This window comes from Hipposideros armiger, unplaced genomic scaffold (assembly GCF_001890085.2).
Source record: "Hipposideros armiger isolate ML-2016 unplaced genomic scaffold, ASM189008v1 scaffold_53, whole genome shotgun sequence".
Lineage (NCBI taxonomy): Eukaryota > Metazoa > Chordata > Mammalia > Chiroptera > Hipposideridae > Hipposideros > Hipposideros armiger.
The window spans coordinates 4,140,326-4,157,300 of NW_017731403.1; the positions used below are offsets into that span (position 1 = coordinate 4,140,326).

Sequence of the window (16,975 nt, forward strand, 5' to 3'; positions counted from 1 at the left end):
GATCTCCATTCCAGTTATATCCAAAGGCACATGGGGTGTGAAGGCTGCTGAGGGGCTGGGGCCAGAGGGTGAGGGGTTGGGGTGGGGGACTGGATACTTTCAATTTCAACTAAATATCTATTTCACAGATTTGGTAATCCAACAAAGGCTGACTCTAAAAAAAATTAAAATGGTACTGCTGCCTCTGTGGGTGCTGCATGTAAAATGCCTGCAGAACTTTACTCACAGGAATTATTCCCTGTTTAGTGTGCTTCCTGAGACAGACTTGGGTTCAGTGCCCACATAGAAACATCTGGCTCTACTGAGTGAAAGATTGAGATTTAAATTTTTCTGGCTTTGTTTCCAACAAATGTGCACCCCTGTAAGGGGGTGGCAGGAAAGAATTTAGGGATCAAGAGGCAGGAGCCATGAATGATCTTCCAGTAACAAAGGGACTTTTAACTCTATCATGATCTGTCACATCCTGGGCTGGGCAGCTCAGGGGACAGGGCACGGGCCCATGAGCCCTGCCTGAGGGTGGATCCCAATGGACCACGGTGCTCTGTGCAGGAAAAAAGGAGCTCTTGAAAATGCAGCTCATGGAAAGGGGTAGACTTGGCAAGACAGGGTAGGTGACTAGGCATAGAGAGAAGCAATTAGAAGCACAAGGCATTGTCAGCAGAGAGAAAGGCAGCCACATCTGATTGGCTTGCTAGTGGCCACCCTCCATCACCATTACTCACAAGTTTGTGCACCATGTCTGTAGGCCCTGTACTAAGCCCCCCACCCCCACCCCCCCACTCTCCTTTAGAGCCTGTAATTGTGCACCGCTACCCCAACCTGTTCTACTCCAGCACTTTCCAACACTTCTTTCTGTTTGGCAAGTTCCTGGTGTAAAATATCTGAATGACAACATGTTCTAGATTTGATATCTCTTATTCCCCCTCCTACCCCCTCCACTTCTCTAGATATGCGAATGGTGCTAGATCCGGTCTGTCACCCACTTGGTGTTCCTTTATTTATAGTCTAAATGAGTCTTCCTGGGTTGAGACAGATTTACCCTTTCTATTTGGAGACAGGTTTATTCTTCCCATTTTAAATGATCTATTTGACTCACTTCTTTTCATTTGGCCCAAAGTCTGATTTGGTATTTCTGTCCTCTGGTCGCTGTGACCATAATTCTGCTCCCAGGACTTTTACCCTCAGAAATTGGGTCCTTGCTGGAGGATCTTGACTTTAATATCTTAATTCCTGTTTTTTTATTCTCTTTCTCTTCTTTATTCCCTTTTCTAAACAGCAGTTCCCCCAAGGTACTTTTTGGGGAATAGTCTAGAAGAAAAGAATTCCTAGTTGAAGTTATAAGAAGGAAACATGAGACATGTGCCTGCCCCCAAAAGGTTGTGTGCTGCTAAGAGGTAGCGCAGGGAATGTAACCCGATGGTCTTCTTGCCTAAAGAGAGAGGCCAGCGAGTGGGAGGAGAACAGAAACATGAGAAGCCGATGCAGCTCACGCTGACACATTTATGACAGCAGCAGGAAGCCACAGAACCCAAGTGACTGGGCTGAAAACTCATCATAGGGTAATTTTCATAAATTCTCACTTTTCTCCATTAAAAAATCACTCCTCCAAGCACCATTCATTCCAAGGATTTCATTCATGGTGGTGATACTTACACACCAAGTCTGGCTTCATAAGAGGGTTAGAAAAATGCAAAGCTATTTTGGGTAGGTGGGTTGGGGGGCTCTAAATATCAACATGAGCCTTTAAGAGAGATCAACACATCAGTCAAGACAGACAAGGAACCAATATTGGACAATTTTTAGATATTTAAAGTCAAAGACAGAATAATGCTAACCTCCCATGTGTTTAAATTTCTCTCAATTTTTAATAATATGTTACAGTTGACCCAGGGCAATATCTCAAGAAAATTTTACTAACTTCATAAAAATAGTACCACTGCGGACAATGTATGATGCTTCTATGAAAGCACCTCCACATCTCTGCCTTCCCAGCAATGACCTCCATTGCAGATGTAGAGGTTGGGACACTAAGTGGCCCCAACATAACTGCAAGGAAAGAACCATGATTAAAAGCAAATGGTGGGATTCCTACTCCAGTGTTCCTTCTGTTGCCCAATTCTAGCTCAAAAACTTGAAATAATTGGACCTGATAAGACTCCTTGAGTTCCACCTGATGTTCTCAAATCTGTCTTCTTCAGTGACAAACTGTGATATTGTCATATAATAAGAATTATATATTTGGTCTTTCAGTCTCACCTCAGACTTCCAGGGAGGCGAGAGGGCTTGAGCTTGAGTTAATCACCAACGGTCAATTATTTAACCAACCATGCCTGTGTAATGGAACCTCCATAAAAGCTGAACAACAAGGTTGGGAGAGCGAGATGGAGGTTGTTCAGGATCAGCACCCGAATCCCCTGCTCTCTCTCTTGACACGACACCCTCAAGCCTCCACACTTCACGGGCTGGTGCTAAAACATGCTTATGAGGAGTGCTGGACTACGCGCTGAATCAGTTAGCAAAATGGATGACGCGATCTTCAGAAGACGCTGTCATCTTCATATATTCACCAACAGGGACGGCGTCGCCATGAAAGATCTGCCTGAAAATGCCTCCACACATTCCTTTGAGGGAAACTTTTGCTGGTCAATTACTTACAATGCCTTCCCTCAAAGGTTATTCTAAGCTGAAAGTATTAGCAAGCATCCCAGAATGATGAATAGAAGGCAAGGAAGCCACTCCTAAAGAGATAAAATATAACTACAGTGTAAATCAGCAAAATGGTCAAGTAAATCCCAATGCCTCTGCTTATCATGGGGCTGTACTGAAGAGAAATTAACTCCAGAGGTCAAGGTAACATTGTGGCATAGGGAAAGAATTATAGTGTTCTCCCTGAAGATCTTTCTCCCTGAGGCAAGACAGCACATCCTCTAGATTAAACTTTTATCAGCAGACCTTGGAACACCATCAATCTTTTATTACTGTCTGTCTAGGAGAACCCTTCGACTAGATGTCATTAGGAAGCTCTCCACCCTCCATATGGAGTCCCCCCTCCCCACTTCACCCCCATGACTCCTGGGAAAAGAAACAATGGCAAAGCAAAAATAGACATAACTTTCAAGTTAGCTCAAAAACCAAGAGGCCCACTATTTCCAAATCCCTGTCACCTAAAACAGGACTGCCCTTTATCTCTGACAACTTCTACCAATTTAGAAAGAGTGTCCTTGGCACAAGGGCTGTTGTGTTACCCGCAGCGTGGCGTAGCTAAATTGAAAGGACAACCACATTCACGCGCTTGCTCCAACAAGCAGCTCTCCGGAATACTCTCCCTATGGCAGGTGCCCTCTGCACTCTGGGTAAGTGGCTGCCTCTCTTAGGCAGCGCTAATTCAGCTGAAAGGTCAGCCAGGGAGAGTACAGGCAGCAGACAGAAACCACACCGGTTACTTGACCAGAGAGGAAATCACCTACAGAATCCTAAGTAGGAAACTAAAATGGCCAAAAGGGGACGTGGAGAGATTATCGTGAAGGCAGCAATTGCAAGGTGGGGCTGTGACCTAAAGGGTGAGGGAACAGAGGGCAGAGGTGGGAATTATTGAAACTTAGAAGGTTGAAGGTGGAGCCCCAGGGAGCAAAACCTCTGACACTGAAGAGAAGCCCTGCTTGGCGGGTGCCGGGATCTCTAGGCTTGAAGGAAGGGCCCCCGGGGCTGAGGACCCAGACCTCTAAAGAGAGCACGTTAGCCAGCTGTGCCGGTGGCTCTGAAGAAGGGGCGTGATGAAGAATCTTTTCCAAGATGATGCTCTTAGAAACAGGATGCAAGTTCCTTCTTCCTCCTCCTGCCTTGCAGTCTCCTTCCAGTCAGAGCCCAGCAGGCTGCAAACTAGAGAAGAAGAAATGTGTTTTGCAGAGTCCCAGCCACGGCCTCACAAAGCAGAGCAGAGAAAGGTGGGTTTGGAGCTGAGATACAGCAGCCTGATAACTGGCTCCATTTCTCAGAGCCCTTAGCAGCTGTGTGTGGCCAACAGGATGTGAACAGGATGTGAACGGAATGGGAACAGAATGTGAACATAATGTGAGGTATGCAAGTTCCAGGTGGCCTTCAATGCAGAGACAAGTTCCTTGGCCTGGTCAGGCTAGGATGACACCGGAGGGATGGCAGAACAACCATCTAGAAGGACTGAGGCCATGTGGCACACAGCTGCCCCGCGAACAGCACTGCTCGCTGCAGACAGCCCCAGGAGAAGTGATCTCTAGTATTTTAGCCAGTGGACTTTAGAGTACTTGGTGCAGGAGCCTGTCCTGTACAATTTAATACACAGAAGGTTAACTCTAGGAACAGCAGCAGGGCTGAGCAGTTCTTACAGGTACCCCAGTAACGCTGGCAGAACTGAGACACAGGTGGGAAAGGAGAGAAAGAGTCAGAAAGACTTGTCCTTTCCACAATGGCTTTCTACAGCAGCCACAAGGTTGCCTCATTCTATCCTGAATGCATTACTGCTCTACTGCTCTTTCTGTAAAGAGCCAGTCATACTTACTGGGTCCCCAACATCGGTATTCTTTCTTCATTTTTCTTTTTTTGAAACAACCCACTAAAGATGCAAAGCCATTCTTAGCCATTGTTTGTCAGCCTCTGCTTTCAATTCACACCTGTGTTTTACCTCCTCAGTTAAGAAGCAGGATTCCTAAGGACAGGGGCCAGACCGTAGAGCCCCGCCTCCTTGCTGACCTGAGGCCAGTTTAGACTATCCGTCATCTCTTGTCAGGATTAACAGAGGAGCGGCCTATTTAGACAGAGGAAAATACTGGGAGTCTGTTCTCTGCAACAACTAGATGGGTCAGCTAAGGTAAACCACCCTCTTCTGTCCTCAGCCTCCTAATCTCTAAAATAGAGGTTGAAAGACATTGTGCCTAAAACACTTTTTAAATTTAAAACCCTATGAGTTAAAGTTTTGCATATTTTAACTAATTAACTCCAGTATTTCCCCCAACAGGCCCCCTTCCACCCCTGTGCCAATTTAAACAGTGTCCTTAAAACAAAACAACACTGGCAGGGAAATAAGAGCATGAACTATGTGTGGTAACAGCCTTCTAAAACAACTTAAACCAGGGTCTTGTGGAAAAAACCAGTTGGGAATATCCTTGTAGAAGAGAACAGAAAAAAAAATAATACTCAGTACACCTGAGACTTACTATATTTTTTAGGTAAAAATTCCCCGAGATATTAACCAGATGAGACAATTAAGTCAAAGATAAACTCACTTGGAAATTTATGAATCATCTACCAAATGGTACAATTTTATTAAAAATTGTTCATCAAAACCAGAAAAGAGATGTATAAAATGCTTTTTAGGAAGAGAGGTTTTGCTATACTAACTATAAGCATAAAAGCATAGATAATATCACAGGGTCAACATTTAACCTGCCTAATAAAGTACCTTTAATAATACTGAATGTCAAGTGCAATTGAAAAAAAACATACTTTTTAAAAAGCATTTGTACACAATGCTGTGATGGCTGCTATTAATTATGAAGGCATTTTATTTTTATTACAGCAGGCCTGATGGGGTCGCCACTTATAATATTAATTGTTGTTTATTAAAAGTAATTCTAATTTTTCTTAAAAGTAAAAATAGCAATCTAGTGTTGCCATTAATTTAATGAGTTGACTGACCGGAGCAGAACTTCCTAAAGTGTGATCCATGTGACAGCATTTCCATGAAAAGGAACCCCCGAGGGGGTCCAGAGGTGCCTGTTGCACTTTGTTTAACTTAGTTTCCCAAATGACCCTAAACCCTTTTCCTTTTCTCAAGGAAAGTCTATGAACATCCTACCTGATCAGTGCTCCATGGTACACTGCATGGAAGCCGCTTGGGAAAATCCCACTTATGAGGTCTGAAACGCTCTGGCTACACCATCCACCCATTTTTCTTTCTCATGGGAAACAGGTGGGATTAGTGCACTTACTGACTGCTGAACAGTGTACACAGGATCTGTGTGTTCAGAAGATGGCCCCTTATCTGCCACAAGGGGAAAGGAGAGTCCCTGTTAAAAGTCTCCTATGCTCAGAAAGTATGTTGCTTGCTTCAGATTCCTCTATAAAAGAACAGAGATAAAGCTCTTTCCAGGACCCCAACGAATAGAAAGAGAGCTGTGTCCAGGAATCAGCATGGGCCCCTGAAATCCCTCCCACCCCAGCGGTGGAAAGGCAGAGACGAGATGGGAGGTGGCCCTGTCTGCCCCAGTCACTAGGGGCAAAACATCAGCTCTAAGGCCCACAGCCGTTTAGGCCCACAAGGATGGCCTCCCTTCCACGAGCACAGGAGCAAAGCAGGTCAGTTTGGGCGCTCCCCACTGCTGTCTTTGATTGGAAATATAAGGCTCTCACGAAACCCCTTTCACCAATCTCCATGTCTGGGGGCCTTCACTGTATCTCACTGTGATCAAAAGGAACCAAACTACAGAACAGTCCAGAGAGAGGAGGCAGCTCTCCCTCTGCCCGGCAATAATGCAAATGTGATCCAAGAAACTTCAACAGTAGGCATGACTCTTGGGAACAAGACAGAAACTTCAGCCCCATCAGGCAACAACCGTAGCACCCACCAGAGAATCAACAACTGATGTGACTGAAACTCCTTTATAATAAGCGGTTTCTCCGAATCAACCTTAGGGATCAGTGGGGGGTTGCCACAGTCATCACCTCCTCATCCAAGGTAAACTTACTCTGTAAGGAATTTCTTCAGAACAAATCAAAACCACTTGAAAGCCTTAAGAAAACGCTAAACCCAAAATGACTTTGTAGATTCTAAAATTACATGGGTTAGTGAAGCACTCGGAATTTCAAGAAAGAATTTTGTGCCCTTCAAGCCTCTGGTTTACATACATTTCTTCTTCATTTTAACCATAGCAAGAAATTCCCTAAGAGATTCCATTTTCTCAGCAAGGGAAGTTACAAAAGAGAATGTGAAATAGGCTGGTTTTCACAAGCAAAATGAAATGCTTTTATGTTTTATTCATGCAAAGTGAAAACCCCTTTCCTTTGCAGCATTACAAATTGAATTTGCTCTTGTAAATTGCTGTAAAAAAAAAAAAAAAGAATCAAAAGCAAGAGAAAGTTAAAAAAAAAAAGGCAGGAATACAAAGGCCCCTTCTTCTAGGGAATAAAAACTCAGGGGACAGACCATCACATGAGTTTGCTGAGGTCCTGACAGCTCACATGGAGCCCTGAGTGAATTTCTAAATTACACCTATCTGTTAACACCGAGTAGGAATAAGACGTGATTTAAAAAACACGGGTAACCAAGTCCACCTTTCAAAAACATAACCAAGGTGATGTAACCTAATTTACGCTGATATCATTGGGGGGCGGCAGGTGGGGGGGGGCTCTTCCTGTTTTGTAGGACAACTGAGCTCACAGTGTCTGGAACAGCCTCTTATCCTCTGTATCAAATAACCAACTGTTCTTGAAACCTCCCTGGGGTCTGGCCCCTCCCATATCCCCACCCTGTCTTTGAAGGGAAGCCACATAATTAGCTGTATCCACTAGAATCTATTGCTTTAACAAATCAAGAGCTAAGGTTCATTAAACATTTGCCATGTCCCCATCACTGTCAATTATTATGCATACACACAAACTTGGAGGGCAGGAACCAGGAAAGGATCAAGCATCTTACACCTTTCCATCACAGCTAAACATTTTTAATGATGAGCAAACATCATCAGGTATTGCTCTTGTAAAATTAATCAATTCATGTCAATGCACCAACTCCAGTGCTACAGCTCTGCCAAGCAAGTGAATGGCAGGTGTGTACACATAATCTATCCACTCATTTTTCCCCAAAGCACCTGTCCCAGCTGTCACCATTCATCACTCTATTACAAAAGCTCAAAGACACAACTGTGCTCCCAGGAAGGTTTATCCAATCAGCAGTCAGCTCTCTTGGGCAGACCCATTATGGGAGTCTCGTGCCAGCAAAAATGCTTGTTCTTTGACTGGTGAATGCTTAACCATTTTCTTTTCTGGCTTAGGACTTGTAACTGAATCAAAAGACTATCAAATCCACTAATGCCCAGCCTTGGTAGACAAAGGCTGGGATAAGCCAAGGCAGAGCCCTTTAGAGTGCACCACACAGCCCAATAAGCCAGGATGCCCAAGAATGGAACCAGGAGAGTCATCTCTGTCTCCGCAATTTGCACCAACTTTTGCAATGCTCTTGTCCATTCTCAGCAAAGCAATAACTAATCATCCTACAGCTCATCCCTAAATGCTAAGACATCCTCAGGTACCTTGAGAGTTGCCAAAGATTAACTATACAGTTAGCCCTTGAACAATGTGGGGGTCAGGGGCGCCCAACACCTGAGCAGTCACAAATACACTTATAACATAAGTTGGCCCTCACATACTCGGATTCCCAACCGCAGGTAGAAAATATAGTTGACCCTTGAACAACACTGGTTCGAACTGCTGGGGGCCACTTACATGCAAACCCACGCAGTTCAAAGCTGCGTCGTTCAAGGATCAACTATAATTTAAGAATTAAATGCCTTTAATGTAGCCAAATTACTTAACAATGGTATCCAAATATGATGTCTCTGATAACTGCCACTTTTTTAGTTAGAATATGTATTTGAAAATCAGAATTTCCTTGTTTCCAGTCATCCTGGAGAACAGAAAATTGACAACACATCTAAGTAAGAAACACTTCTATAAATAACAAATGTTCAGAATTTCAGAAAAATTGTCCATTGAATGGAATTTTGCCATGACCAGATGTTTCAAGTGTTAAAAAAGTTTAGTCAACGTCAAACCCCAGAAGTTCCTGATTATGGTGACTTAATGATCTAAAGCTGGCGATTGAAGGTTGTAAAACTCTCCCTTCACACAAGCCCTCTTAGAAGAAAATACCAGTAGGAGGGCGTCTGAAATGGCTGAGACTCGCCTGAATGAAATGGAGGATTAAAATAGACTGCAGAGAAGCTGGGGTGGGGAAGGTGGGGATTCAGAGAGCCTGGGTGAGTTGGGAGCTTAGATGAATGAAGATGAGCAGGAGGAGAAATATGCAGAACTTGAAGGCAGGACCCAGAGCTGACAAAAGCTTCACTGAGGTGCAGAAACCAGGAAGAGAAGTAGCATAGAAGGTGGGGACAGAGAGATATGCTTTAGCTTTTTACATTTCTACAGAGAGTTTCCTATCAAGTTGCATATTCAGTGAAGTGCCGTAACAGCAAGACCATACTTTGGCATTAAGCTCAAACTGGTGACAAGTTGAGCGCACCACGCCAAGGCACTCACCGGCCATTGTCGCGGCCCACGCCCCACACTCGGATGCTCACGATGGGCTGTGCATGTAACACGGTGCGGTCCATGGGGTCCACCAGGCTGAGCATGTCGTTCTCCAGGATCAGGTACATGTCTTTTCCCTGGATTCAAGGAGAAAACATGTTATCTTCCTTGTGAAGCTATACACCCTCATGTTGTGGCTACCCAGGAATGTCGTTTCCATGATCAAAAGAAGCCACCCACTGGCTCTAAAATTTGTTTTCCTAAGAAACATCCTCTCCTAACTAAAATATTCATAAATCTTTTATATTCCCCTCACATACCCAATTTCTCTCTCCTTCTCCAAGTCTGCTGAAATGTGTCCCTAGCCTGCTTTCTAGCTGGCTCTTTTTAATTATTTACATTTCTGAATCTTGAAGAAAAAAAGGCTAATGGCAGGTTCGCTGGAGAATCTGGTGTTTTACTAACTCCATGCCCAGCCTTTTCTCATAACCCTTGTCTCCCCATTCCTTCTCCTCTGTCCAGACCCCACGAGGCATTTCCTGGACAGCCTCCAAGACCCACAATGATGGCTGTCTCTTATCAACTTTTACACCACTGCATGTCTGTGTGATGGGGCTGGCAAATAGTGGACATGGCTCTGTGACATTTCTCAGTACCATCACAGCTGACATTTATATGACTTTATCACATCTCAAGTATTATGTCACATGCTTAAGTCAAGGTACGTTGGTTCATGAACGCTCCAACATGCCCTGAGAGCTTGGTTTGTTATTGTTTCCAATTAGCAGATGGGGAAACAAAGGCTTAAAGGCTAAATACTGGGTTGTTGGAAAAGTCATAATGTATTTTTTTCTATGTTTTTCGTTGCAAAGATGCGTCATGACTTTTCTGACAACCCAATAACTTGCTCAAGGTCTGACAGAACCTATGAGGTCTGACAGAACCTATGAGGCCTTCAGCTGCATGGGTGTTGTGTTAATACCAACCTAATGGGAGGCCAAAATTTCTCATCTCTTATATTGCTAGTTAGTTTTTCTGGTTTTGGTCTTCTGCCTCCTCAAATATGTTGGCTCTCTGAGGGCAAGAATGCTAGACTATTTAACTTTATTCCCCTTGCAATTCCTCAGGCGTACTTTTAAGAAATTATTAAACTGGGCTGGATGACTGAAAGGCTGTCTCCTGAAGGTCATGGTCAACCCAGACGCTGTACTCTTGAAGTTAAGGTGGTCTAGCTTGGTGGGTTTTGAAATCCCAAAGTAGGACATGTAAATTACTCTGTGGTCTGGTTTTGAGAATGATGTTTCAGGTTCCCATCCAAGGTTCTCAGAGTGAACACACACTCTGCTGCTTAGGCGGCAGACATGGGTTTTCAGTGCTTCTGCTGGCCAATGTTTAAGCTGCGAGTCTACCACTGAGATCCAGGACAATCTGAAATCTTCCCAAAGGGTGGGGAGGCCATTTTCAGATGAGAGCCCTGGCATAAAACTCAGCTTGTGCAGACTGATGGACTGCAGACTCCACAGCGCCTGGAGCACCGAGCTGCCCGCCACCTCATACCTACGGCGCCCCCACATGTCTGTGGGGGAACTGCAGCTCATTCTACTTGCCGTGGGCCTTTGTCTGCGGACACTTCAAGGTCAGAGCTGTGTCCAGACCTTAGGCAAAGAGCCAATTCTTTTTTTTTTTTTTAAAGATTTTTATTGGGGAATTGGGGGAAGGGAAACAGACAAGTTGCTGTCCTTTTGTTCTTCAGTCTAGTTGTAGAGGACGTTGCTTCACTGGCCCAAGTTGGCACCATCATTGCGCTCTTCCCGGGAGAGGCAGATCAGTCGCCGGCTTCTGAATGGCTGCTCACTGCAGCCGCTGGCCGCTCACGCTGGCTGCTGGCTACACACGGTAGCCCATGGCAACCCACCTGCCAAAGCTGGCGACTCACGGCAGCTCAGCTCCAGGTCGAGCTGTTGTTTAGCATCTTCGCTGTACAGGGCAGTGTTACTGGCCCTCATATGTGGGATCTGAACTGGGGTCCTCTGGCATCCCAAGCCAGCTCTTAACCAATGCACCACTTGGCCGGCCCAAGAGCCAATTCTTAATTAACCAGTTTGCAGATTAACCATGATGGAGTTGCAGGTCATGGAGAAATTCAGTTGCCTCCAAGAAGCTGTGCAACTGGTCAGTAGCTGAACAATGGTTGGCAGAGCCAGGAAAAGGAGCCAAGCTACAGAGGTGGGCTGCAGTCCTCCACCCATCCTTCCATTAAAGGTTGGGCTCCTTTCCTTCAGCCTTTAGTGGGGAGCCACCAGGCAGCGGTGGTCAGGAGCTGTGTGATCACAGAGCCATGGAGAGCTGGGAACCCGAGAGAGGACCAGGTCCCAGGACCTCTGGGGCCAACCAGTTGATGTGCTTTGGGATAACTGACAGCTGTCTAAGGATGTTTGGTGCCTTGTTCTTCTCCTCTCTGTCCCTTCCCACCAGGAATCAAGCACTGGCTATAGCCTAAAGGTGATGTTTGTCCAGACCAACTACTGAGTGGCTCCCTGTACAGCTCCCACCTGGTAATCCCCTGCCCCCCTCATCTACCCACCCACCTTCAGTGCAGCTGCTTCATGGCAAACAGTTCACTGGTACTATCAGACTCGGACAGGCTTGTTTGGGCTGACATTATCACCTGATATGTTAACGTGCTTTGTAGGATGTGACCTGTGGCAAGGTCAAGTCACCCTTCACTGAGCTGGGTGATGCACTTCTTTTGGGCTGGTTCATCTTAGAAACCGTACCTGGTCCTCCCAAAGGCAACAGAGGCTCCGTTAACCAGGTAGGGATCGAGTGGAGCAGATTCACATAGCAAGCGCTGTTCCAAGACCCCGCCAAGATGCTTGTGCTACAGGTCTCAGAGCATGGTAGGAATATGGCTTTTCCCATTTCATGTGATTTTTATACAAATTTGGTATTTTAACATTACTTTCCTTTCTGAAATGATCTCAACTAACATTTCAACATGGAATTACTTTGTTCAAAGTGAGAAAGAATATAAACATATTGATTCCAAAATTCATGCACGGTGTTGATTTTCAGATTGTAAATAAAGAAGAACGTGCAATAAAGGGTAATTTGTCTACTTTTAGAGCAGGGCATCAACATCTTTGTGTGTATATATAGGGGTCACATTCCCTTTTGAGGATATACTTGGAGAGAGCCATGGGTCTTCTTCCCAGAAAGCTGCTCTTATATCCGGGCACGCCCAATTCTGAATGCAAGTTTAAGGGGTTTCTCGGCCCTCAATGGATCCCTGGGGACTTGGGGATACCAGGTTAGACCCTGTCATTCAGACACTCAGCAACATTCTCTCCCAGGGCCCCGTCCTCACTAGGACCTGGCAGTGCTAACAGGCAGATCACAGGGGACACATCTGCCTACGTTACCTGCCTTTAGGGGAAAATGCACCTGATAAATACCTGCATGGCCCCTCAGCGCCACGCCCTACAGAGCTCTGGGCTCTTCTGGGCACAGCATAATGTAACCAAATCTTCCATTAGTTATTTCCACGTGTTACTTACCTCTCCCCAAATGCCGACTGTATCCCGGATGTCATTTTTGCAGTAAGAGAGCTGCCTGATGCAGTTGTTGACAGCAACGCTACTTTTCCCAGGGGCGAGGTCCTCCTCTGCCATTTCTACCCATCCCAGAGAGCGTACCGCAAAACACTAGAAGACAAAGTTCAGAGAACATGCAATTAGTCTTTGGTCACAGGTCAATGTACATCAGTTTACCCTAAAATCTTCTACAAGGTATGCCTAATTAGTCTTTAATTGCTACATAATGTTCAGCCATCAATGTTTACTCTTTTAATTCTCTACTGTTGGAAAATTAAATTGACTTTTTGTGCTATTAAGGATGAATATTAGGGACAAATATCTTCTTGCCTAACTTTCTATGTGTGGTGTGCATGTTCCGATTTTTTTCTTAGATTACTAAAAGTAGAATTATAGGGCTAATGGACATAACAATTTCTAAGCACCTTTATCTATTAGAAGGCAGTTTTTTCATAGTGCGAAATGTAACCCCATGAAACCTGCTACTTGCTAAGCCCCTAGAAGACAATAGGACAGACAATGAATTAAATCCATGTGAGGCACTTGTTTCTAATAACAATGAAGCAAAATGTATTCTCTAATACCCAGAAATGAAGGAAAACGGGGGAAAATGTGCCTTTATGTTAAGAGGTCTCGGGTCCTTCAGCATTTGTTATTAGAACCAAATCCTGGGAAGCCTACAGAATGGGTGGACTTGTGAGATACCTTAAAGCACAAGTTCCATGTATTCTATTATCATTTAGAGATATTTTATGTGAGAGCATGTTCCTTGTCTTCCTTTTTAAAGTTCAGCTATTTAATTATTTTTAGTTTTTATTATTATTATTTTTTTATTTTTTATTTTTTTTAGCTGAGCCACCCTGCCACCTGTTGGCAGCTCAGCAGCTGCTCAGCTTGGGCAGGGACTCGAACCGCTGTTGCTCAGAGCTCAAACTCTTGAGTGAGCACTTAATCAACTGAGCCACTCGGCCGGCCCTATTCAATTATTTTTAAATACAAAAAGTATTACATGCATATTGCAATAAGTAAAAATTCCGAAGATGTATAAAGAAAAAAATTCCTGGGACATGTGAGAGCAATTCAGCTAGAGCAGGGGTCGGCAAACTGTGGCTCGCGAGCCACATGCAGCTCTTTGGGTACGTACATGTGGCTCTGAAGTAAAACTGAAAATGAAAATAAAACTATCATAGTTTCACTTATAAAATTTTTAAAGGATATTAGTCACATAATAGCGATTTCATTTGTTTTATGGCTCTCGAATAATTTTTAAATTGTTGTGAGGGACAGGATTGGCTCTTCCGTCTCAAAAGTTTACCGACCCCCGAGCTATAGCATTGGCCTTGCTATTCACTGCCAGGGTTTCCAGGTGGCTAGAACGAGGGCCTCTCATCCTCACCTGTGGTCTGGGGTCCCTCCCCAGCTGCACAGCAGTGGAAGAGACCACCTTCCCAGGAAAGGAGGGGGAGACAAGATGCTACACTTCAGTGGCAGCCAAGAGGCTGGCTCTCAAAGAGCATCTGGTGAAGTTTCCCAAAGTGAACTTCATAATAAAATGAAGAAATGCAGCAAACTGTCCCAAAGTGACCACATGCAGTTTAGTCCAATCTTCTCCATCTTAGCCCCCAGACCCAGGTTGGGCGCCTCCTTCCCAAGTTGCTAAGCACACTTTCTCAGGGGGAAATATCAAACACAATCTATTTAAGCAAAGTGCGCGTGGATCCTCATGTACCCAGAGGTGCCTGCATAACCACGTGGAGCAGAACAGCTGCCATAAGCTGATGGTGCATAGGGGCCGTTTACAAATACACCAAAAAGAGAAGGTTGTCCCTGTGACAACTGCAAAAGCTCCTCAGGACCCTGTCTCCTGGGCAGTGGTTCTGGGAGATGCTCTCACTTTCCACGTGGCGTGTGTATCTGCTGCAGTGCCACTGCTCCAAGGTGAAGAGGACGCCCGCAGGCACAAGGGCTGGCTTGTGACCAAGTGAGGGCTGGCATCTGGTCAGCAGCCAAGGTGTTTCTTAGCTGGTCTGCTTGCTCCTCTGCAGCTCTGCTTCCGTAGCCCCAGACTAACTGAGTTTCTCCAGGTGGACATGCCAGACATGTCACAGGTGCACACCACAGCACATCTTCCTTGTTCTGGTAAGACCCCAAACTTCACGGGTCTGAGCCCGGAAGTGCCCATTCCGGCTTCCTCCAGGGAGCACTGTGCAGCTCACTAACCTCCCTCTCTTGTTGGTTCCCAGCAGAATCCCTAGTCAGTAAAATCATAATGCCACAATCTACCCCCTTGTCCTGCCATTTCCATCTCGTTACCTACCAGCTCCATGTCCCCCTTCCTCCTCAAAAAATACAAACTCTCTGCTTTGGAGAACAGTTATGTCATCCCAACCTACTTTAATAGCAGAAAATAGGCACAGCATGGTTTTATCACCTGACCCAGCAAACAAAGCATTCTTCGAATGTCAAAGGTATTAACTCATTTCATCCTCACCTCAACCCTTTGAGGTTGATAGTAAGCTAACTGTACCCATAAAATAGATGAGGAAAGTCAATGAAGCACAAGGCTATTAAGTGGTGGACCTAGGATTCAACCCAGGCTTAACCACTTTGCTTTATGCCTGAGACTTTACTGGAGGGACAGTGTCAGATGGGGTCAGGCCCATAAAGAAAGCCTGGGGACACGGTCAGTGATATCAGTACAGTTTTGAGTGCATATGGCTCTAGAGTAGAGATAGCGCGGATTCAAATCTGAGCTGTCAGATTTGCTGGTACTGTGATCTTGGGCAGGTAATTTACAAAGCTCTGATTTTTTTTTTTCATTTGCAAAAACAGGAATAACAATAGTGACCGCAGATGGTTCTCAAAAGAAGAAAACAATGAAATACAGATAGAGAGCCTAGCACACAGAAAACACTCAATGAACATTTGAATGAAAGAATAAACTGATACAGCGCCACGTAAATCTGCACTGGAATCATCAAAGGGAAAAATGAAAGGAGCAAAAGATTTGTGATTAGCATGACCAGACATTTCAATTGTCACCAGGATAACTCTGGTTTACGTTTGCTGTTCTGATAAAATTATTAAGAGCAGCTCCTTTTATTCCCCAAAGTGTCCCAGTTTGGACAATTATTACAGTCGCTTTACTCAACATTCCAGTGAAGTCAGCCTCCACGGAAATAGGCTTGGACGGGATATTGAGATATGCCCTAGTGGAAAGGGGCTGAAAATCAACAGCAGCTGTTTATGGGTAGGGCATCTTGGTGATCCTGGGTGGACCTAAGACACAAGTATAATGTGGGATAGTCACATGCCCTTAAAACTAGAAGCCAGGAACGAATTTTCTTTTTTTTTTTTTTTACTTTCTCTAATTGCCTACTATAGACTCCTACAGTCTGTGGCTACTCAAAAGAATTTATTAACAGTAAGGAAGGTAAAAAAAAATTCCTGGCTGCTTTTTGTCCCTTGAGTCCAAGAACACATGGATTTTAAACTAAACTGGCTCACTAAAAATGAAGAGTATTTTTCTTGGCTAAGAAAGGCAAGTGGCTAACTAACACTACGATAGTACATTAAATATATTGTTTGTCATGCTGATAAAAAGACAAGAGCCCTAAATATATAGTTATAATGAATTTAAGTAATTTTCCTTATACATTCATGCTATTGTAATTTAGTTTCTGATCTTAAGAGCTTCGCCATGCTCTTAAGTCCATGCGACCAAAATAAAAGCAAACGGGTGTATGGGGAATAACGGAGCTCCACCAGGAGCGAGCTCTGCTTTGTCCCAAAAGATTGAGCAGCAAAGAGCAACCGGTGCTGCCTTGTGCTGCCCCCGTGTGGCCAAGAAGGTTTATAACCACCATCACTTTTCCTTAAACATGGGAATTAATGCTTACTGATCAGCTCTGGGAATAAACATTCGTTTCAGAGTATGGCGAGAGCTCAACATTTAATCAACCTGATTTTATTTTTTATTTTATTTATTTTTTTTTTTAAGATTTTTATTGGGGAATTGGGGGGATGGAAACAGTGCTGGGAAATTGGCGAAAGGGGAACAGACAAGTTGCTGTCGTTTTTTGTTCTTCAATCTAGTTGTGGAG

At 44.5% G+C, this 16,975-nt stretch overlaps 1 protein-coding gene across 19 annotated transcripts in view; it reads right to left on the minus strand.

Moving 5' to 3' along the window:
* APBB2 (amyloid beta precursor protein binding family B member 2) overlaps positions 1 to 16,975 on the minus strand; it is a 360,720-nt gene that overhangs the window by 58,825 nt on the left and 284,920 nt on the right. For all 19 annotated transcript variants that reach the window (XM_019640761.1, XM_019640770.1, XM_019640765.1 and 16 more), the window contains 2 exons: positions 12,837 to 12,983; positions 9,289 to 9,416 (listed from right to left, as the gene is read on the minus strand). In XM_019640761.1, the coding sequence (XP_019496306.1) occupies positions 9,289 to 9,416; positions 12,837 to 12,983 (275 nt within the window). The remainder of the gene's footprint in view (positions 1 to 9,288; positions 9,417 to 12,836; positions 12,984 to 16,975) is intronic.